The sequence below is a fragment of the Diadema setosum genome, chromosome 4 (assembly GCF_964275005.1).
Source record: "Diadema setosum chromosome 4, eeDiaSeto1, whole genome shotgun sequence".
Taxonomy (NCBI): Eukaryota; Metazoa; Echinodermata; class Echinoidea; order Diadematoida; family Diadematidae; genus Diadema; species Diadema setosum.
The window spans coordinates 13,720,023-13,742,894 of record NC_092688.1 but is presented as its reverse complement, the minus strand read 5'-3'; the positions used below and the strand labels follow the sequence as shown (position 1 = coordinate 13,742,894).

The 22,872-nt window shown below is 39.0% G+C and overlaps 1 protein-coding gene across 1 annotated transcript in view; it reads right to left on the bottom strand.

The window, feature by feature from the left end:
- Positions 1–4,133: 4,133 nt before the first annotated feature.
- The window catches only part of LOC140227564 (sphingomyelin phosphodiesterase 4-like), a 31,307-nt gene continuing 12,568 nt past the window's right edge, over positions 4,134–22,872 (bottom strand). The window contains exons 8-17 of the mRNA XM_072307981.1: positions 19,032–19,368; positions 18,366–18,511; positions 17,179–17,269; positions 15,997–16,163; positions 15,173–15,333; positions 13,703–13,908; positions 13,080–13,301; positions 12,381–12,497; positions 10,996–11,124; positions 4,134–9,359 (exon numbers count right to left, since the gene is read on the bottom strand). Of these exons, the coding sequence (XP_072164082.1) occupies positions 8,961–9,359; positions 10,996–11,124; positions 12,381–12,497; positions 13,080–13,301; positions 13,703–13,908; positions 15,173–15,333; positions 15,997–16,163; positions 17,179–17,269; positions 18,366–18,511; positions 19,032–19,368 (1,975 nt within the window). The 3' untranslated portion in view covers positions 4,134–8,960. The remainder of the gene's footprint in view (positions 9,360–10,995; positions 11,125–12,380; positions 12,498–13,079; positions 13,302–13,702; positions 13,909–15,172; positions 15,334–15,996; positions 16,164–17,178; positions 17,270–18,365; positions 18,512–19,031; positions 19,369–22,872) is intronic.

Below are 22,872 nucleotides of genomic sequence, written 5' to 3'. Positions count from 1 at the left end.
CCCTGATTTTGATACATACAAGTACGTAATAGATTTTACAATGACAACCTTGATTAGAGTTTGATTAGGTCCAGTTTACCTTTGGGAACAGTGATTTCAAAAATGTTCAAGATATCACATTTGATGTATATGTGTAGGTCTGTTGTATCACAAAACATCCTACCATATGAAATTTTCACAATAAAGCCTAAAATAAGAAGGAGATATCACTGTTTTTCTCAATAAATGATAACTGTATATGGTTTAGTCTGGAAGCATTCTTATCATAACTATTGATCACATTTTGTATATTTAATAATACTTAATATCGATTATACGGATTCAATTTTTACAGTGGTTGTTTCTATTCCTAACTCACATTTTAGAACTATTTAAAAACACTAATGCTGGGTTTTTGTTTCATCTGCAAATGGTAAATTATGCCTTTAAGTGCCATGCAGTCAGAGGTGAGCGCAGCCATGGTTCAGGTCTCCTCCTCTATATGACTACAAGGCTCAACTCTTTGGGTATTGAGGTAACTTTTTTGTGATCTTGTTTTTCGTTTTTGTCATTTTATACCTTTATTTATTTATTTATTTATTTATTTATTTTCATTTCAGACGACCATGCATGAACAAAATAATGACCGGGAAACACTACGAAGGAACTAAATGGATGTACTGCATGTTTTTATTTTGAAGAACTAAAAGAAGTAAGAACAGAAATGAGAGCATAGAAATAATTTTCATCGAAACTTCTATTAAACATCAATAGCCCACCCAGTCAGAGAAGTGGCACCTGTGAATGTGAAAATATTGAATTATACTCTGCTTACCATTTACTCCAATACGTACGAACAGATTGTGTAGAATTACCTAACTTTACAGAAGTTAAAGGTACATGTTTACTATTGGGAGCAGTGATTTAGAAAATGTTCGAGGTACCACACATTTGGATGCATGTTAAGATCAGGTGTATCACCAAACATCCCACAAACAATTTCGCAATAAAGCCTAAGATTATATATAAGAAAATATCACTATTTTTTTAAATAAACAATAACTGTAAACTGTTAATTCTAGAGCTGTATTCTATATCGAAAGTTTTGTATAATCAACAATACTCAATGTAAATATTATGGACATTTTCACACTGGTTGTTTCTATCCCTAATTCACACTTTACAAATATTTAAAAGCATCATGTTGGGTTTTTGTTTCAACTGCACATGATGAATAATTCCTTTAATTTTCGTACACAAATAGGCTGCATCACGCCAAGGGGAAAGTTGTATCATTTTAACGTTCGTTTCACACTATCACTTTTCAACATTCCGGTACAAATGAATGTCATATCATATGAACATAAAACAAATACCAAGTAATACGATTTGACAGGCAGCCACAAATAGTCCAGATAATATGAATACGATTTCAGTTGATATTGGATACAAAACCTTTATCTTTTAGACGTTAAATAGAACTTATGGTTGACTCACAAAGATAGACAAAATGAAAGTCATACTGACAGAAAGAATGCAAACAACAGAAGAAATTCGAGACAAAATTGGAAAAATGACAATATTATGTGGAGTTGTCTAAATAGTCATGTACTTTATATCGTTCCACTACTGTGACACCACCAACGATATGGGCACCAAATCCGTAAAAATGAATAACTTTTAAACGGATTTTCTGATTTTCCTTGAACTCCATTGGTGTGTTCTGTAAAAACATTAACTGAATCGACATTGATTTTAGATAAATTCCTCTTTCATGTACATGTTTTATTTGCAACCTTTTATTACTTTCTGACTTGCTACATCGTTTATTATTTGTGATGCAATGATTAATGGAGACGCTCAATTAAACAATTTTGTTCCTTCTTTACACAAAATACAGCAAGAAAACCGCCTGTCTGTGCGTGCGTGTGTCTGTTTGTGTGGATGTATGTGTCGCGAAATATCGCGATGCGTCGACACAATAGCCTGTCAATCCACACATTATGGAAGTTCACACGAACTCGCCTGACAATTGTGGAACGGCAAATAAAAAAAGTATTTTGTGATAGACGAAAGATCACTGTCTAGCTGTATCCTGGATAAAAGGAATGACTGAACAAAACGATATGACAATGAACATTCTTTAGTTGTGGTTGTCTAGTTCTGGTGAAGAAGTCGAATATATCATACCATTTAATTCTTCTCATTTTTTTATGACGTCAAACATGACACGCTCTTATGCGCGTAGGGCATTATTGCTGTTTTTGTAATTTTGAGGGTGGACTGAACAATCACATAATTTATAAAGCTCTTCTCCACAGACACATGACTGTCTGCTTTTGACAGGATGCTCCGTGGCAATTTCATGGCAACCAGTGACATGAAGTCGTTTTGGTGGTTGGGTACGACCGTAGCATAAATTTTAACCGAATTATCTTAATTACATATACATTTGTATGACAATTTACACTTCAGTGGTCACGCTAACTGATTCGAGTGGTGACAACCATCAATTTGATTTTTTTTCCTTAACACGCTATATGCCTGAGTGCCTCATGTTTATGCCATTTACATGCACACACACACACACACACACACACACACACACACTTTATGGTGTTTAATCCCCTTGGGTATCTCGCAGGCGTCTCATTTCGAATAAGAATATGATGAGGTGGCATTTATCCGGTTCATGCAGAGTACATGTACCCCCTTCCACACCATAGGTTGCAAATACGCACTAAAGGTGCAATTTGATATTTTATTGCTTGCTCCTTTTGTTTGGATTCAGGGGGGGGGGGGGGTGGAGGAGTAGGGGAAGGGGGAGTGGAGGGTTGAACACACTTCTTTATTGCCTGTCGTACATGCTTACCCTCGTGTAGAACATAAACATAGTACAAGCGCAAACAATCCGCCTACGCAAGTGCAAAGACATAGAAAACTATCTCTTAATCAGATCTGAATAGAGAGAGATTAAATATGATGTTCAAAATTTGCATCGCGATGATCTGTCACATAGATCACGCAGTATCTGCGCATCATAGAATGATTGGGATATGGTACGCCTCATTGACTTTTATAGTATCACCCATGTCACGCAAGTTTCTAAGTGTGCTGCAGCTTTAAACTTTTCAGGCTCACCAACACAAAATGCTACATAGACAGCCTTGCCGGCTGGTAATCTACAGGTATGACGGGACGAATTTGATGAATTATCTTTTAACCCTAAAAAGGCCGGAGGGGGGGGGGGGGTTCAATCAACCCCCCCCCGGCCTTTTTTCGCGACTACTCCGCCGCACGAATTTTTTGACTGCGCCGTTTGCTGACTTTTTACTTTCAAGTCTCGCACATCTTTTGACACCATTTTCGCGAAAATCCCGCATACCGTTACGACGCTGCGCGACTAGACCTTTTATACATGCCTGTCAGACCGAAAATGGCTAAAAAATGTGATTTTGTGTATAAAGTCTATGCAAATGGAGTTTTCTCTTCTTATTCATGAAGATATGATTATTTTCACTTTCATAGGCTTAAACTAATTATTTTAGCATAATTATGCTTGAAGGAGGTTCTGTCATAAATTTTGAGAAAAAAAAAATGATAAAATAAAAGGTCGAAAAAACAATGAAATACATAAGAAATTCATAAAACAATAAGATACATAACAAATTGATTTTGATACCAGATTTTTTTTCATGTTCATTGTTAGGAATGCTACAAAGAATGTTATCACCAAAAATTAGGATTCTAGGAGCTTTAATTTCTGATTTAGAGCAAAAAGTATGATTGCATGCTTATATTAACATAATTAATCATTATGATGAAAATTTCCATTTTTTTTATAGTTGGGTAGATTACGTCACAGGTAATGTATGTGCCAATTTTCATGGCGATAGCACGAGCGAAGGCCGAGATCTCGGGGGGGGGGGGGGGGTGAATCAACCCCTCCCCGGCCACAGAACACCCAAAAAAGCCCGGTTTGGTTAGGGTTAAACGGTTATGAATATCGTACCCCTGACATTCGAACATTAATTGGCCTTTATATTTTTTTTCAGTGATCTTTTTCATACTTCATGGATGTTGAGTCTTTACGATACACAGTAGGCCCTATACGATCACAGCACATAAAATGCTCGAGAAGTAGGCCTATACTGGCGGTTTTGATACTTTGCCCAGTTTGGTTTCAAACTCAATTCTCTTTCATAGCGTAAAAGACACACACAAAAACACCTCCTTATATTTCCCTGAATTTATTGAATGCGTTTTTTTTTTTCAGAATTGTCAAATTTGAACATGAACTTGGGATTCGCCCTTCGTTAAATTGCGTGACTCCCTATATTTGTCAATGACTTTCTGGTCACATGATACCCCAATACACTCTATCCAGTACATATCGTGCCGAGTGTCTCAAAAAGAGATATCGAGATATAAATCAAACGACGGATTTTGGCCTTAAACAGTGAACTAATGATCTTGCAGTAATGATACGAACCACAATCGTGCAAAGTTTACAATGTGACACCACTGTCAAACTACGATAGATCATGTCAGAAAAATTATGATAAGGCAATGTTCCACTGAGTTATTGGGTGAAAAGAAACATTATATACACTAGATCCTCATAAAATTTTTCAGCAAATATGACCGCTTAACTGCTTCCATGTACCATATTTTTATGACACTCAAACATACGTCTTGTATAATAGTATAATCTTTCTTCCTTCTTTTTTTTTTTTCATATGCAAGACAAGACGCACACACAGCCATACACAAAATCACTGTTCAACATACACCAACCACCCTGCAACATTGTATGGCAATTTTCTACCTAATTTCTACTCTCCAGTAGTGTTGCTAGATTTTCCCTGAACTTTGATTTTAATGTGTCTTACAGAACATTGGTTCTAAAGTGGTATTTTGACCACAGGCCAGGAATAGATCATTAAACTGAGGTGGTAATGCGGAACATTAAGTTTTGCGTCAGCTGCTTGTACTTTTTGTTTCACGGTTGTTTCTCTTTGCTCCATTCCACATGAAGATGTTAAATGTAATGTGCAGAAAATAAACTGGCTTTGACAAATTGTGCAGATACTCATCTTAGTATAACGTCACTTCCCAGAGGCAGTAGACTGTATCAGAGTTGATGCCAGTTGTATCAGGTAGTGACAATTTGACCTGACACACAAAACCTCTCTTTTGAACCTCTTGCCTCCCTTTTGAACCGTACTTTACCATTCATGTCACACATGTATTCTCCACCATTCATACACATCATCTCTTATTGTAATTCTCATTCATCTCATGGCAATTTCAATACCTTGTTCATGGAATGTAGTGACTCAAACTGCAAGGAAGCATCTGCCTCACATTTTTGCCTGCCATTGTCCTTTCATGTTTATTATTCGGCATCAAAGACAAAATATGATATCAATAACATTAACAAAATATATAATTCACACAAAAGGTCTTACAGACAGTCTGACACAAAACTCAATACACCTTTGCAAAGTTAGGTTTTTACAGAGACGGTGAGATATCTCTGTAGTGTGTGGCATGCCATATTCAAATAATAACAAATTTATTGACATACAAAGTATCTGGAACACTTTCAGGGGAATGCCAACTTCAGAAGCAACTCTTCAAAACCACTTAAAAATGCCCACTAAGCCCCATTAAAAAAAAAAAAAAATTTGAAGTTGAGATGTTCTGAAAGAAGGAGCATGAGCAATTCTATACTGGATTGGTTAGGATTTCAGGGAAGCAAAGTGGCATGACGAACAGAGTGAGCAAAACACATTTTCACATTGGATTCCTCTAAATGTTTATACACGGATTGGTCTTTGATATCAATACTGCAATTCTGCCAAGCAACGGCATGCATGCAGACAGTAAACATGTTCGTTCTCCCCCCCCCCCTTTTTCTTTTGTTTTTTTTTTAATTCAGGAAAAAAAAAAAAACCTGTGTATGCCTTACTTTTCAGAGTTTACTCATGATTCTAGATATTTGCCATATCTCAATGCAAATAGGCCCTGTTCAATAGGAATTCTAGGCAGTTCAGACAATATCATCAATATGGGGAGGCCACAATACAGCGAGCTGTTCCCAGAATGGCAAATGTATGCTGGCATATTGGCAATGACTTCTCAATTGACAGTGCTCAAGAAGTGCCACGGATGAACACTGTGCAGCCATGCAAGATGCAATGCCCATCAGGTCATGAAAAGGATGAGAAGTTGTTGTTTCATGTAAACAGTCTATTCAAAGAGCATTCCTTCCTTGCACATAACTACTCGTCTGCTTGTGATCAGAGGAAAAAACAGAACAAAAAGACACCCCAAAATAGTGGCTAGTCACAGAAAGATTAATCAATTGTTAGCAGCATGTTGTCTAAAAAGACCAGGAGAAATGTTTTGTTTGCCTACTCTGATTTGCTAACTCCTTTTGTTCCTCTTTATAGATTCTTGTTCTCTTTAAAAACTGAACCGAAAATTTGACTTTTCGATCCAAAGTAAGCAAAACACTGAAATGCAAAGATTGGCGCATGTCCTGACAATGGCAGCTGTATTACATACTCCAAGGTAACCATAGTATAGTACACACACTATATTTTGTGGTGTTTTTGTTTCTATAGATTTGGCATCCCAACTGGTACTTGCAAAAATTACCAACTCACAAAATTAATGTCTCCTGTAACACAAGTGCACTGTTTGTCATCTCCACTGTGGAATTTCACTAACCTTTCTCCTTTAACAGGAAAATGATCATTTATTATTCTGTCAGTAGTTCTCAAATGCAAATTCAAGCACTTGCTAAAGCATGATACAAGTCCAAATCCATAAAATACTATATTTGGAAAATATAAAGCGTACAGTAGATGATCCACTGATGTCCAAGGGGTTCAGAGTTTTCTGTCACTAGTAAAAGTTTTCCTCAACTTGTTTGTCCATTGTGTATGTTTCTGTCTTCCTTCAAATACAACATTATATCTAGACTTCAGTTTTGCTTTTCCTAAGGGGCTTTGATTTGTGCACAGACAACCCTTAACCCGTTGAGGACGGTTTGATTTTGCACTTCCCATAGACACCTGCCCGAGTATACTCGGGACTCGTCCTTAACGGGTTAAAGTAACAAGATCAAAAGCAGGTCATCCAGCTGGATCGAAGTCAAAGGCATTGACATCTTGGCTTTACGCATTCATTTCTCAAATTCTACGTAAGTACTCTCTTGCCATCTTTCAAAGTGAAAATTATTGCATCATGTGTAACATAAAGACAGAAAGAGAAAAAGAAACGAATAACACAGTACTGTATACGCTATGTATTTTGCAGAGTTTTTATTTTTTGTGAATTTTGCCAGTGGTGTGCTGTTTGTGCATTCTAAAACACACAAAAATATAAACTCTGATCCCAACAAGAATGCAACATGCACACATACATTTCTCCATCCATTGCTGTACTCCACAATCACAAAAGTTTCAATTCGCAAAAAACTTACACCCGCTAAATATGTAGTGTACACAGTACTTAATGTATTTATGAATGAAGTCTCATCGCAATTTTATCAGCTGGTTGTAAATGTAAGCGATATTAAGGTGGTGAAGTGTAAGAAAAAATATTTTGTATTGTGCAACGCCTGAAATGAAGCTTATCATTGCGGATCAAACAACCCGAAAAACTACTCAATAGATGCAAGCAATCATAACAAGTGGAATAGATGCATGCCATACTACTTCTTATTAAAATAACACTGTACGCTGTTATTGCCGTTCACAGTTCAGCGGCCTCTGCATTACTGTGCAAAATTGTACACAGTAAACACAATGAATTTACCTTACACAATTCATTGGGCATGACATTATTGTCACCTAATTATCGACTGGAGAAATGCGGGAAGACACTTGGAGCTGTGACCAGGAATAAAAAATTAGTTTAGTCCCTCTCACTGTAAGGACTCCCTTTGCTGGTCTACATTCTGTAAGTTAACAGCCAATGGTTAAGCAGAGGTTCCACTCTCCAACAGTGACACAATACTTACATGCCAGAGTAGACATACACAGTGACTATCATTACAAGAAAAACAAAACAAAACAAAACAAAAAAATACCTGAAAACTGTGTACATGTACTACATACTTGCAATACAAAAAAAAAAAAAAAGAGTATCAATGATCATGTTCTGAACACTTCATGTGGAATAAGCCATTATTCAGCAACATCAGAGCAGTGCTAATCCTTTAACCAACTTTTATCCAGAGTTCATTGTGTTGCATAACACTAGCACGGGGGGCACATTCTGTAGACATTCTGGGTCTGGTTTTTGGCTCATTTGCTCACAATGACAACCGAAGCAATGTTCACAAAAGTAAACGCACGCTCCCCAATCTTCCGTTGGTGGCAGCATAGAAAACAAATCAAGCGTATCAATGTAGTGGGTGATGCCACGAGGTGCGAACACAATAAACATCAAGATTTTCTCATTCATGCCTCACCTCACAATTTGGTCCATACTGTGACATTACACTACAGTTCACAGGAACACACTTACAATGAACAAAACCTTTACTTGTAACAGAAACATATAACAAGACATACAGTTTGTACCAAAAAAAAATCAATGGTTTGCGCAATCTTTATGTTTTCCCCCATACATGATGGATGGCTTCCCTCGATGAACAATATTCACACTGGAGTGTCTCTATCGGCCATGCAAACATACTGTATGTAGCATTGATAAACTGTAACATCAGAATACTGTAATAAAAAACATTGCATGCCAACATACCAACTTTTATAAGTCAACTGTAAAGAAATGTTAGGAACAAGAAAAAAGACAAGCGTGACTGTGGCACAAACTATGAAGGTGAAAAAGTTTCTTTTACAGAGAGGGGAGCACCATTTCACATGGAGGAAACACTTTCCTCAATTCAAACTAATAAATCAAAATCTTTAAACAGTCACTGAGAATTCTTTGCAGATGGAGCACTAATCTACATGCTGATGGTGAAGGTCTTGATGGTCGTGGTGGTGGCGGGCGTACATGCGGACCTGTGGCGAAAACTCCCCACTTGTCTCCCCTCTCAGGTAGTTGAACGACGCTCCAACGAACCCGACAAAGAGCAGGCCGACGAGAAGGAGCAGGACGAAGCCCGTCGGCGTCACGCCCCAGACGTACCAGAGGAGGAGGTAGAGCAGGGCCAGGTAAGTCAGCGTGCGGTAGTGGGCCAGGAAGCGCAGGCTCAGCCGCGGATGGGCCCACGAGGGCGCCCCCTCCATCTGGTCGTGCCACTGGGAGAGGGCCAAACCCCGAGGGGCAAAGTACCACCTGGCCATGGCGCCCAGGAGACCCCCCTGGCTGCACATTTCCTGGATCCTGTCACCAAACTATTGATAAATCAGGACAAAAATAAAACAAAACACAACAACAATATTTATACAACAAAATGCTTCAAATTTCATTGAATATACATATTGTTTTTGTTTTTTTAGGGGTGTGTCCATAGAAATTGATATCAAGCTTTCATACGCTGTTACAAATCAATAATCATTAGATGATGCAAGCAGATAATTTGGCATGAAATTGCCTCCTGGTAAGGTTACATGTATGTGCACAGTGTCTAGTTACACATACATGTAATTACTTCCACTGAGGAGGTTATGCTTTTGTTTAATAGTGCTAGTTTTTGTCTGTCTGTCTTTTTCTCTTCATGCAAAATAACTAGAAAAACAAAAGTTATGAACCGATTTGAAGGAATTTTTGATTTTTAAAAAAATGAATTTGGTAGTGATCTGGGGCACTATCTGGATCTAGGAATTTTGTTGATTTTTTAAAAAGAATTCTCATGGCTAACAGTGAGGGAATTCAAGCTGCACGTATCTAAGGTGCGCATAGGCGCACTGAGCGCCCACTCAAGGCAAAGCAAGAAGCTGCATGTACGGTAGAGACACTGTCCCAAAAAGTATTCTTTATCATGGGAATAAAGGGCCAAAATTAGCATATGTGTACATGGGTGAAAATGTCTATGCTCTCTGAAGTATTACTTGTGCGAAAATATCCACTTTTACATTATCTTTTTTTCTTCACACCAACTGCATCCAGGACCCCCTTTACAGTGCGGGGCTGGGCCGCGGCTCGGCTGCGGCCGAGTCTGCCTTCATTTCAGTGTAAACACGCAAAAGGCCAAATGCGGGGCCAAAATTGGCGGCGCATTTGGCCATGCTCTGGAGGTGGTCTCGGCAGCGGCCGAGCCCGGCCTTTTCTCAGTGTAAACGCAAACTGGGCCAAATGCGCGGCCAATTTTAGTCTGGCTTCCAGACCCTCTGCCCGTACTATTTCGCTATTCAGGATATTAACCCCCTCAATGTCGAAAACTGGTATAGTTTAAGGTGGTTTTGTCCTGCAAAGGATTTTTCCTTCGGCAAAGGCCTTTGCCCGAACGGTGACTTCGTCGCCAAGGAATCCAGTTGGCAAAGGGTCTGAAAACCAGACTTTACCAAATTGTGTTTGTTTACAAGCAGAGCGCCACTATGATAAAATATTGAAAGGTTTGAATTAAAAGCGCGGCCGAGCCCGGCAGTGTAAACAGACAAAATTGGGGGGCTCGGCCACGGCTCGGCCCAGCCCCGCACTGTAAACGGGGTCCAGTACATTTCATTGAAATCAGAATGGCTCTCTCAGTCATGCAGAAATTTGAGGGGCAGTGACTCCCTTCTCATAACATAATATCCACTTCAGTCTCAGATAAGCAACACTTCTTCATTCATTGCAGCATGCCCTCGTCAAAATTGCAGCATGGCGCCTCTTTCAGAAGTTTGGACCAACAACAGTAGCATGAAGCAAGTCAACTTGACATGCTGAAGCATGAATAGCAGCTGGTAGCTTTACTGTGTTGCTCAACTTGCATACGGCTGATGGAATCCCAGTGGCATCTTGAACAGACAAATTTACTACAGTTGCATAAGATATTTCATGTGTAGAAAACTAATGAGAAGATTAATGTCTCATGTAGGCAAGACTTACATTCTCATTGAAATGGCAAGATAGTGCATGCAACACCCGGACCAGAGCTGCATTCTCATAGGTTCTGATTGGTTGGAGATCAGGGTCTCCCTGGTAACAAGCATCTGAACTCCTCAGTCTGTTAATTAGCTGCAGGAAAGTAGGTTAATATGATATTATGCACATACAGTAATCAGGGATTTGCAGATCAAGTGAAGCATCTCATACTAATCAAATGTTATGGAGTAATGGGCCTTAAAAAATTACAATGTGTGTATGAGTTCAGAGTTGAGGTCATCTTTAAAGGGAGTTGATAAAAAAAAAGTTCTATTTATGTAGGAGAGGTTATAAAAAGCCCAAGCTTGTGATGAATTTCCATACATTCCATCTGAAGATACCAAAGAGCAATGAAACTGGATTCAAGTCTAGCATCACACTCAACTCTGCATTTAGACATGTAAATGTTGGAAGACCTTCATACTACTTTCTACACAAGTTTGAAGGTATTTCTAAAGTCTTTCAGATCAAGAACCGTTATTCCTCATTTTCAGAGTCAACACTTTCTATCATAATCATTATTCAAATCCTATCCTGGGAGTAGTCCACTACTTGGTACAACATTGTGCAGGATATAAATCTTGAATGGTTAAGTGAAGTGGAACACGATCTTGCATGAGGGGAAAGACACTTTTGTGTATGTATGTATGGAGAGGACTAGCTGGAGAGAGACGAGTCAGACATGTCTTGCTCTGTGCAGGTCTGAGAGGCAATCTGTTTATTGCAGCCAACATGGCTGATTATATAACACAGTACAATATTGTACAATCATGGGATGAAGAGGGTGGGTGGAAGAGGAAGTGAGATGAACAGGTGGCAATGTTTATATGTGAGGTAATGAGGCATGGTGGTGGCTGGAGAAAGGAGTGTCAGGTTGACCGTGAGAAAGACAGGATAGAGTGACCAAAGCAGTGATGGTGGAATGATAGCATGAGATGGTACAATCGTTGTATACACACTTATGTACAGACATAATAGACACAATTTATTCAACCCAGGTGTACCTCATTACATAGTATCATAGAGCATGTCATCTCTAAGCAAGAGCATGTGGGAGTAATGTGCATGGTAGGTATTATCATTGTGTGCTCTCCAACTGCTCAAGGGCATTTGTTTGCAAGACAGCAGAAGAGTGCAACAGTATGTGTTTAGCAAATGTAATGAGATGAGTAATCAACCAATCCGGTACCGAGAATCTTTCTAGCTGTTGTAGTAAAGACAACTATTTATCAAATAAGTCTTTCATTGAGGAAAAGGGGCATTACTGACTGTCATGGCTGTGCTTGCAGTACAACTGTTTTGTCAGGAAAAGCATCACCAGGACTACTATCGGTAGTTCTTGTCCTCACCTGGTATCTGCCCAGTTGTGTGAGCTGACCGTCCATCATGTCCGGCGGCAGGTGAAGGTCGCGACCCATCTGACCTACATTCCAGTTCATCATGTCCTCAGGATGGGGCATGGGAACCTGTTTGGGGGTGGACATACTCAGATGGTCAGACTGGACAAAATGGACATTGTTCCTTTGTCCTAGGACAATTAGATTGTCAGTCAAGGCTCAAAATGCTGTATGGTAACAGGCTAATTCTCTCACCAGCTTTTCAAAGTAATCAACCACATATTTCATGAAAGCACTGCATGAAAATGATATGAGTAAGTTCAGTCTTTGATATTGTGATTGAAACATAAATTCTTGGAAGCTGTTCCATTTCCATTCCTGAAGGAAGTGAATACAGCCATGAGTACCAATTAACATGATAACTTACTGGTATTTCCATGTATATTCACTCTAAGATTACAACACCACAAAAATTACATCTTTCTGAAAAAGTTGTGTGCTGAATCATAAGCAATTGAAAGGAAAAACTATCACTTTACACAGAATGTCAAACTTGGGTGCAAGCAGGAATAGTCTTTGCGGCACACACTAGTGGTACATGTTCGCATATTGTAACTTTCATAGTGATCACACTTTCATGCAAGGGCAGGCTCACGGCTGTCAACACGTTTCACACAACAAAGCACAGTCATTGTAATGATCATTTCTCACATCAAAGGTATCCGACAGGAACTCCGCAGTGCTCCGGAGGTAGGCCTCAGTCTTGCGGGCGTCGACCGGCCCAATGTCGTCAAAGAGGACGCTGTGGTTGGCGTGTCTGTTGCTTCTGGTGAAGAGGGATTTGATCATCTGCATGATGTTGCCCAGGCCGGGACCAGCCATGGTCTTGGCCGTCACCTGGGCCTGGGTGACAAAGCCTAGCAGCTGCTGAATCTGATGGCAGCAAAAAAAATAAACAAACAGAAAATAAAAATAAAGGCAAACCACGACAATTACACTGTCCGGTATAATCAATTACCTATTTTCTAAGATGATTGTGCTTATTTAGATGTTGTGTTAAGTCAGAAGGTACAAAATATCTGAAATTTCCCACCACAATACAGATTTCAGACGATTCCACTAGTGGTGATCACTTACTAATATTCAGTAAACTGGTTTCACTCCATCCTACTAGTAGCAGTATCTCTTCTCTGCATCAAAATATTTGGGCATGACCTAAATTTTCTGAATATTGAAGTCTTCGTACTGTTTTGTTTTTTCGTTCAAATAGTGAAAATCATAGTGTGTAGAGTGTAGATTATCAAGCATCAAATGCAAAGTTGTTCTGTGCTCACCAATGCCTTGCCCTCGTTGGAGAAGAGCGGCCGGTACACAAAGCCAGCCGCCTCCACCTCAAAGAGGTGCATGACAGCCCGAGGGGTGAGGGATGAGGCGGAGGAGGAGGACATTGGTGACAGGAGGGGGGTGAAGCCAGGATTGGTGTTCAGGCTGCTATAGGGCTGGGACTGGTGGCAGAGTACATCAACCAGCTGCTCTTCCTCTACAAAATTACAGGGTTAGAAAAGAGGGCACAAGTAGATCAGAGATCTGTAGTACTTTTGGTAACTATACACAGCGCTGTCGTTTGCAACAGTGCTGTACCAACATCAGGGGGGCATTTCATGAAGGAACTTGTCGGATAAAATGTCCGACAAGTCAAATATATCCGACAAGTTCAGAGAAATCAGCCAATCTGGGGGGCATTTCATGAAGGAACTTGTCGGATAAAATATCTGACAAGTCAATTATATCTGACAAGTTTTGAGAAATTCTTTACTCTGTCAGATATAATTGACTTGTCGGACATTATATCCGACAAGTTCCTTCATGAAATGCCCCCCAGACTAAAGAATTTCTCAAAACTTGTCGGATATAATTGACTTGTCAGATATTTTATCCGACAAGTTCCTTCATGAAATGCCCCCCAGATCTCTAGCTTGGTGACTGAGTGCGATTACACAGATTTTTTGTGTAAAGTGCATACATGTATGTTCGGCGGTTCAGACCTAAATACATTTAAATTTAATCTTGACCATTTTTGCTTTGTTTTGGCATTATCGATTTTGAATTACAACTTACAAAAAAAAACAATGATTTATTGATTCGTCTACACACCGTAAGTTCACTTCTCCTCACTTGGTCAAAGTAGAAGTGACCCAAATGGTTATTGCTGCACTCAGAAGGTTTGAATAACGCAGACAAGAACAACAGCTTCCTTATATAATGCGCAAAACCTGCATTGTGCAGGTAGCCATGTATTTTAAATTGGTGCAGGGATGGACAGGTTTATATAGTCAGAAATGTAAACTTTGCCCCTTGGACATAGCCTGATGGTTTACAATGGATTGTAATGTCAAATCAAAAGTCTAAGCAATAGAATTTGTGAGAGTTATACAATGCACATAAAAGTTAAGGTAGAATGTAGAAATTTTTAATGTTTTGCATTAGAAGTTTGATTGTTTCAAGGGGTATCTCGATGAATGTGGACTGGTCATTGTCAGAGGCCTGGCGAAACATGGCATACAGTCGGGTTATATTAGCGCATATTCCTTTGGTATTTTACTGGTATATGTTAAGGTTTACATCATTCCCATGCCTTCTGAAAGAGGCAAGACAAGTGCTCTTTCATTATGCCAGAAAAATGAAAAATATTTTGAATTCTCTTTATATTCTATTCGTACTGTTGCCCTGTATGTCACATCATGAATTGTCATAGTCTTCTGGTCCAGCATTAATGATCATCAATGACACTACCCATCACTTACCATCCTTCAAGACGGCTCCAAGGTGCTCCTGGCCAAAGACCTTGGCCACGCGGTATACCATGAGGGCGTTGTTCGGGATAAGGTCCTGGTGAAAGATGCGGGGCAGGAGTTCCTGGAAGAGCACCGTGTAGAAAGGAAGATTCTCGCACACAAACCTCTGCCTGGTATGAAATATATCAGAGCAATAACTTTGATAGGAATATCACCTTGAGATATAAACCTATTTAGTTTTAAAACACTAACTTATGTTGGTCATAATGTGTGGGGGGGGGGGGGGGGCTTCTAAAATAAGAAGAAAAAAATGATTCAGTGGGTTATGTAATGGGTGCATAAAGCCTCCTAGTGATAACTGAAAGAGACATGGACTCAAAGAAATAGCAACCAAACTGGAAAGATTTATACATGTAAACACACGAGGAGTTCAGCTTCTCAAGTCAACAAGCTGCTACAGAACCAGTTGTATTGTAGCTGTCAATGAAATTGTAAGATTATCTTAATTTCACATTACCTTCCAAGCGATTATCATCATTGTTTTATGTCATAACTTGCATTTTGATGGAAAGCAATCATCCATGAAAGCTAAGATACACATTTTAATTCAAAAAAATAATACATGCAATCACTTGATTGCACATTATAAAGCATGACATTTAGGCCAATTTAACAAAAGCAAATGCAGTAGTTGTGATGTATTGGGTTCTATCCTTTTTTTTTCTGGGGGGGGGGGGGTGGGGTTATTTATTGTCCAAGTTAGGAGTTAGACTATAAAAGTATTGCCACTTTGGGGAGACAACCAAACAGTTTGTGAGTATCAACTGGCTCACCATCTCTCATCATTGACAGGGAAGGTCCTGGGCTCTCTATAGTGAGCCCTGTATATGTGGGCCTGGCTCTGCGGCGAGTGGCCCGTCTCACGCTGAAATGTGCCCGCCCGCTGGGCCTCGTCCACGTAGCGCCACGGCTGGATGTAGCTCAGCCACAGTTCCAGGATCTGGGCATGAAGGAGTGAGGAGCGAGATACATTGTAATGTGTGTCAATCAGAAAGTCCCTTTATCAACATGGAGATATTTCTTGAGTGGTGCCCCACTCGATTACACCAAACCAAATTGGCAGCCTAGGGCTGGCATCTACCCACAAATTCAACACAATACACCATGGAAAATTACAAATCAATGGCTGCTACATGCATCACAATGATACACACATTCCTCATAACGTACAGTGTATGTACCAGTACGTCCTGTATGATGCCAGATAAATATAACATCAATATTTCACTGAGGGCCAGCTAAAAAGTGACAAGAAATGTGAATGCGATCTAACTAACTTTGTTCAACTTTCAGTTTCTCTGAATCCCCTTCGAAAACTGCCAAGAGTTGCTTTCATCTGATATACACCACGCCTTCTGTCAATGCAGAATACACCATTCTAAAGTCTCGAATAAATGGTATTCAAGTTCGTGATCTGCTCGAATATTTCTAATGAATAATAAGTATTTGCAAATGAACCCGCTGAGGATGAGTACCGAGTATATTCGGGCAGGGGTCTATGGGAAATGTGTGTTGTAGCAAAATTAGCCCGTCCTCAAATGGGTTAACTTTCATAGACATGTAACTATCTAGAAATTGATTACTGTCCACAGCCATACCTCTTCCTATCTAATAGAGTATACCTTCATTCAGGGGGAAGTGCAGATCACAAAGTACTGTAAAACGAGAATGTTCGCGTGCATTTTAATTTCGCGAATTTCGCAAGCGCCAAGATTCGCGAAATTAAAATGCACGCGAAAGTTCTTGTCAACACTATATGCATTGAACGCCAGTGGCAATTCACAGAAATTTTATGCCACGAAAAAGGCCGTTGGCTCCAATGCGCGAAAATTTCATGCCGCGAATATGTTTTACAGTAAACTAACAAGAAAAGGAGACAAAGGAAACGGAAGAAAGTAACGCATGGACAGGGATAAAAAAGAACTGTTAACAGATATTTTTTTCCATGTGTTTACCTGTCTGAATGATGAATCAAGGGGGAAGTTGTCAAAGCCATGTCGCAGGAACACATACAGAGGTTGTTGCACAAACAGGGGCAGGATGTGTCTGTTGATACAAACATAACAACATACACGTACCAGTAACCAACAAGCTTGTATCATCGGTGGGGCGACAAGACCTTATATCTCATATTTCGGTGCAAATCACTTTTTTGGATGAATTGTAAGACAGGCAATCAATCGAGTACTGTCCTGTGCAAACCCTAGTTGTCTTACTCCCAAAATGAGACCACCACAACATGCCAAAGGATATAAGTATAAAGTGATCCCATTCGTTAAAGTGCTTCGGTTGCAATATTTTTTCGCTCTCCTAAACATCCAACATTTTCTAGATAAGAGGTTTTGTCACCCCCAACAGTGACATGTCAATCATTTTGAGAAACTGTTGAGGCTTGGTGGACAACGCAATGGTCTCCCAGTGTAATGAGGTTCCTGCTTTAGGGTGACTGGGCAACAGTGGTAATGCATCTGATAGGCAATACACTTCATCTCCATTGTGTTGTTCTTTGGAGGAAACTCATTTAGCTGTCAGTCTGGGTTGCTTACAAATATTACAGCACTTCATCATTTCTTCGGTGGCAACATATATGACAAATCCAAACTAGGTTCATCTGTAGGCCAGGCAAGTGTCCACGCATATTTGGAATGTTGTTTGCTCCAGTTGAAAAGTTTTACTACAATTCTTGTGTACTTGTAGCTAAGTTCTCTCGTCTCTTTTGTGGTACTGGTTTTATGATCCAACTGAAGTACAAACAATATGTGAATCAAGCTACACTAAGTAGGATGACCTTTGTCTTTTATATTCAGTACATGCTTCGCAAGTGAAGCAATGACAAGTTATCATTCATATAATAATAATAATATTAATAATAATAATAAAAATACTAATGATAATGATAATGATAATAATAATAATAATAATAATAATAATAATAATAATAATAATAATAATGATAATAATAATAATAATAATAATAATAATAATAATAATAATAATAATAATAATAGTAATAATAATAATAATAATAATAATAATGATAATAATAATAATAATAATAATAATAATAATAATAATAATAATGATAATAATAATAATAAAAATCAAATAATAATAATAAATTGTCATATATAATAAAGATCACCTCTTGAGTTGTTCCAGGGCAGAGTCTCCCCTTTGCTGATAGGCAGACTGGTGCAGGGCAGGCTGGGCACTGTTCACAAAGAAGTGCAGGCGTTTCACCAGGATACGGACAACACGCACGTGGTCCTGGCTGGGCACAAAGTTCTCCTGCGTGTGAGAGGGAGAGAGATAGGTAAATATCAAATTTCTTTTGGAACCTCAGCACTGCATCATGCTATCGACATATTACTAGAGTACCAAAGTGATGATGTCCCAGACTTTTTGTTTGAGCATGGTTAAAAACCATTGTGTTTAGATACATGTATGCTGTATTTGGGCTAGATGAGGTTGTTTAGAACCAGTTTCCATGGCAATGGATGGCTGTGACATCACACTTTGGTACTCTATCAAGGGGCTTTGGTCTGTGTCAATGCCCTCATATTTTCACAGCTGAGCCAGAACTTAACTTTGTGGTTGAAACATATCTCAAAGTGCTTTATTTATTGGGACTGTAGCATTCAAACAGACTACCAAAAATGATATGAGAAAACCAGGATTTAGAAAGACAGAAAAAGAGAAGTTTGTTACATGAAAAAAAAAAAAAAAGGCATTTACACCATACCAAGAATTTGGAATTAGCATCCTCCAACGATATAAGTCTTTAAAAGATAAAAGTATTTTGTACTACCTTGACCTGGGCCAGAAAGCTCTTCTCTGTTAACATCTTCAGCGAGTTCTGGTTGAGCCAGAACTCCGTCAGGGCCTGGACCAGCACCTCGGAGCGCCAGGTCTCGCCCAGCGGGTCATCCTGGATGGACTGCTGGAAGCCGAGGCTGTGTGAGCTGCCACCAGCCATGCCGTCCCCACCACCGGGACTTGGTCCCAGGCTTGACCGCAGGTGGTGGTGCTGGTGGTGGTGAAAGTGGTGGTAGGGGTGTGGGGACTGGGGGTGCAGACCAAAGCTGGAGTCCCCATGATGCATGGGGTCGTGATGATGGTGATGGGGTGCAGTGGTATTCGTATGTCTGAAAATCACGGACCAAGACAAAGGAAAGAAAATATTGGCAATGGAGAAACTATATTCTTTTCTTTTTTTCAATCTGTTCCCTTCACCATACTGCAAGCAACTGAGAAGACACTACTTTTATACCTAAATGTGACAAGAGTTTGCAAAAAGAGGCAATTTTCTTGGTTCTATTGAAAGGATGTGTCCGAATATCAATCCTTGACTTGTATGCACTAAGTACCAGGGGGAAGTGTTGCTGGAAATTCAATTCTACATGGTTGGTAAAACCTCCAAAAACACAAGACAGAGACAGGAACAGGAGAGCAACAGAACACGTACTGAAATCCCATACCTTTATATCTACAAATGTATGACCAATTCACTAATTTTGGTAGACATACCCCCTTTTAGTTATTCAGCAATACTCACTCTTTAGCAATGGGATTTTTTTTTAAACCATGATATATTTCCAACTTAACCTGCTCATACTGTATATCAGATTGACACATGAGGAAAAAAACTAGAAATGTCGCTTTGGCGACTGGTATGCCTCCGCCATAATGCATGATTTTCCCAATAGTACATGTGGACAATGTGTGATTACATTTTCACAAAATTGGCAAAATATTGAAATGACAAGTTTGTCACAAATGTGTTGAATGTTCACCTTCCTTGACCTAGGTTTAATTGGATGAATAGGAGAGCATGTATCTAGGGATTTAAGGACTTTAACTTGACTTTGACCCATTCATACATTTAGGCATTGAGTAATTGTCAAGGTACAGGTGTGGAGAAAAAGTGCAATTTCTGAATTGAATAGTAAATTGTTACCATTTTCATCTGGCCCTTGACCCTAAAATTCATAAGATAATCACTTTCAGGTAGAACATGCATAATATGTACTAAGTTTCAAGATAACTTGAGCCACTTCGAGATATGGAGGAAAAAGTTAGTTCAGCACTTTTCACTTGATCTTTGACCTTTTGACCTTTGAGGCAAAAAAAAAGAAGAAAAAAAAAATACTTTCCAGAGAATTTCTATTAGGTTACACATGCATACACCAAGTGTAAAAAAATAATAACCCTGCTGGCATTGCATAAATATGACGGAAATAGTAAAATTTTGAAGTGTTGCACTTGACCTTTGACCCCTGACCTTTGACCCCATGAACCCTACATTCTCTAGATAATCACTTCCAGTCAGTACATGTATATACTATGTTCCATGAAGATACCTTGAACAATTTTCCAAGGCACGGAGAAAAAAAAAAGTTTTGATATTTTTACTTGACCTTTGACCTTTGACCTCATGACGCAAACTATCACCAGAGAATCTTAATTGGGTAATACATGTATACACTAAGTTTCAAGAAAATATCAATAGATATGGTGGAAATAGTGAAATTTTATGTATTTGACCTTGACCTTTGACCTTGAGCATGTGCACCCAAAAGTTGATAGGCACAACTTCACCCCCTAATACACATACATGCCAAGTTTCATTAGGATACCTCAACAGGTTTTGATAGTTACCTTGTCCACAAAATTCATTACGGACGGACGGAAGGACGGACGGACGGACGGACGGACAACCCGAAAACATAATGCCTCCGGCACCACTTCGTGGCGGAGGCATAAAAAATAAAATAAATATGGCACAAAACCAAAATCCATGCATCAAGTGAATCATCATACATTCTCATTTTCTGGCAGTAGAGTAGCATTTCAGGAAATAACTAAATATGGACATGACTGACATTTCACAAACCATGCCTTTCATGTTCCAAATGTAACATTCTTATCACTCACCTGACCACATGCATGGTTAAATTAAACTCAGAGTTTTCAGTTTTGTTGTCTTTACTGTTGTCATTAGAACAGATATTCCCAAAAATGAATTGTAAGCTATAAACTACCAGTGATTCATTAAAAAAAAATCCAGGCATTTTACGTTGCACATACCGTAATGCACAATACATGTACTTAGCATGGCATGATATCACATGCATCAGATGATTATCAGATCATAACATAACTAGAAATGTCGCTACGGCGACTGATGCCTCCGCCATAATGCATGATTCTCCCAATAGGTGTATAGTACAATGTCTTGACAATGTGTGATGACAGTTTCACATAACTGGCAAAATATCGAAATAACAGGTTTGTCAGAAATATCTTGAATGTTCACTTTCCATGAACTGGGTTTGCTATAATTGTCTATTAAAGAGTGCAGGTACATATATTTGGGGAATTGAAAATTTTTACTTGACTTCTGACCGACCTTATTATAAGTTTATGCATTGAGTATAATTTTCAAGGTATGAAGAAAGAGTGTAATTACAGTACAAAATATTTTTTTTTTTCATTTAAACCTGACCATTGACCCTTAACCTTTGACCTTTGACCTTCTGGCTGGAAATTTCCAAGAGAATCTCCATCAAGTAATACATGTACATATATTAAACACTTTTAAAACTAATAATGCAATCACTGCATATACTAGTATACATGTATGAGGGAAATACAGTAGTAACATTTTGAGGAGTTGACCTTGACCTTTGAACCCCTGACTATTGACCCATGACCCCTAAATTCCCTAGATAATCCCTGCCAGTCAGTACATGCATATGTACCATGTTCCATGACGATACATTGAACCATTTGCGAGAAAAGTGATATTGCAACATTTTCACCTAACCTTTGACCTTTTGACCTTTGACCTTATGACATGAAACTCTCTCTGGAGAATCCTTATGCAGTAGTACATGTCTACACTAAGTTTCAAGAAAATAACTGCGGGCATTGCATAGATATGGGGAAATAGCAACATTTTTAGCATTTGACCTTGACCTTTTGACCTTTGACCTCTTGTAAATGTCACTAGAATCTACTCAACTAATTGTCCCATCATACATCATCCTTGGACCAAGTTTGGTGAAAGCTGCTTCATCCAGTTTTGAGTTATCACATAAACAGATAAATTTTAGGATTTGACCTTGATCTTTGACCTTTGACCTCTGTCCGATTTCACTGAAAAACTAATCAAGTAATTGTCCCATCATACATCATCCTCCAACAAAGTTTGGTGAAATTTGCTCCATACAGTCTTGAGTTATCGCGTAAACGGATACAATTTCATGATTTGACCTTGACCTTTGACCTTTGACCTTCAGCCGATTTCACCCAAAATCTTATCAAATCGTTGCCCCATCATACTTCATACTTGGACCAAGTTTGGTAAAATTCCAGTAAACATTACTCAAGTTATCGCGTAAACGAAAGCGGACGGACGTACGGACGTACGTACGGACGGACGGACAACCCGAAAACATAATGCCTCCGGCACCACTTCGTGGCGGAGGCATAAAAAGTGCAAAATCAAATCCACTCTATCGTTTATCTTGTAATAGTAGTCATGAGAGTAGAAGTAGTAGGAGTAGTAGTACAGTGTAGTAGTGAAACATCTAATTTACATATAGTGAAAGTGTAGAAACGCACAGTATATTACAACATGTTGATAC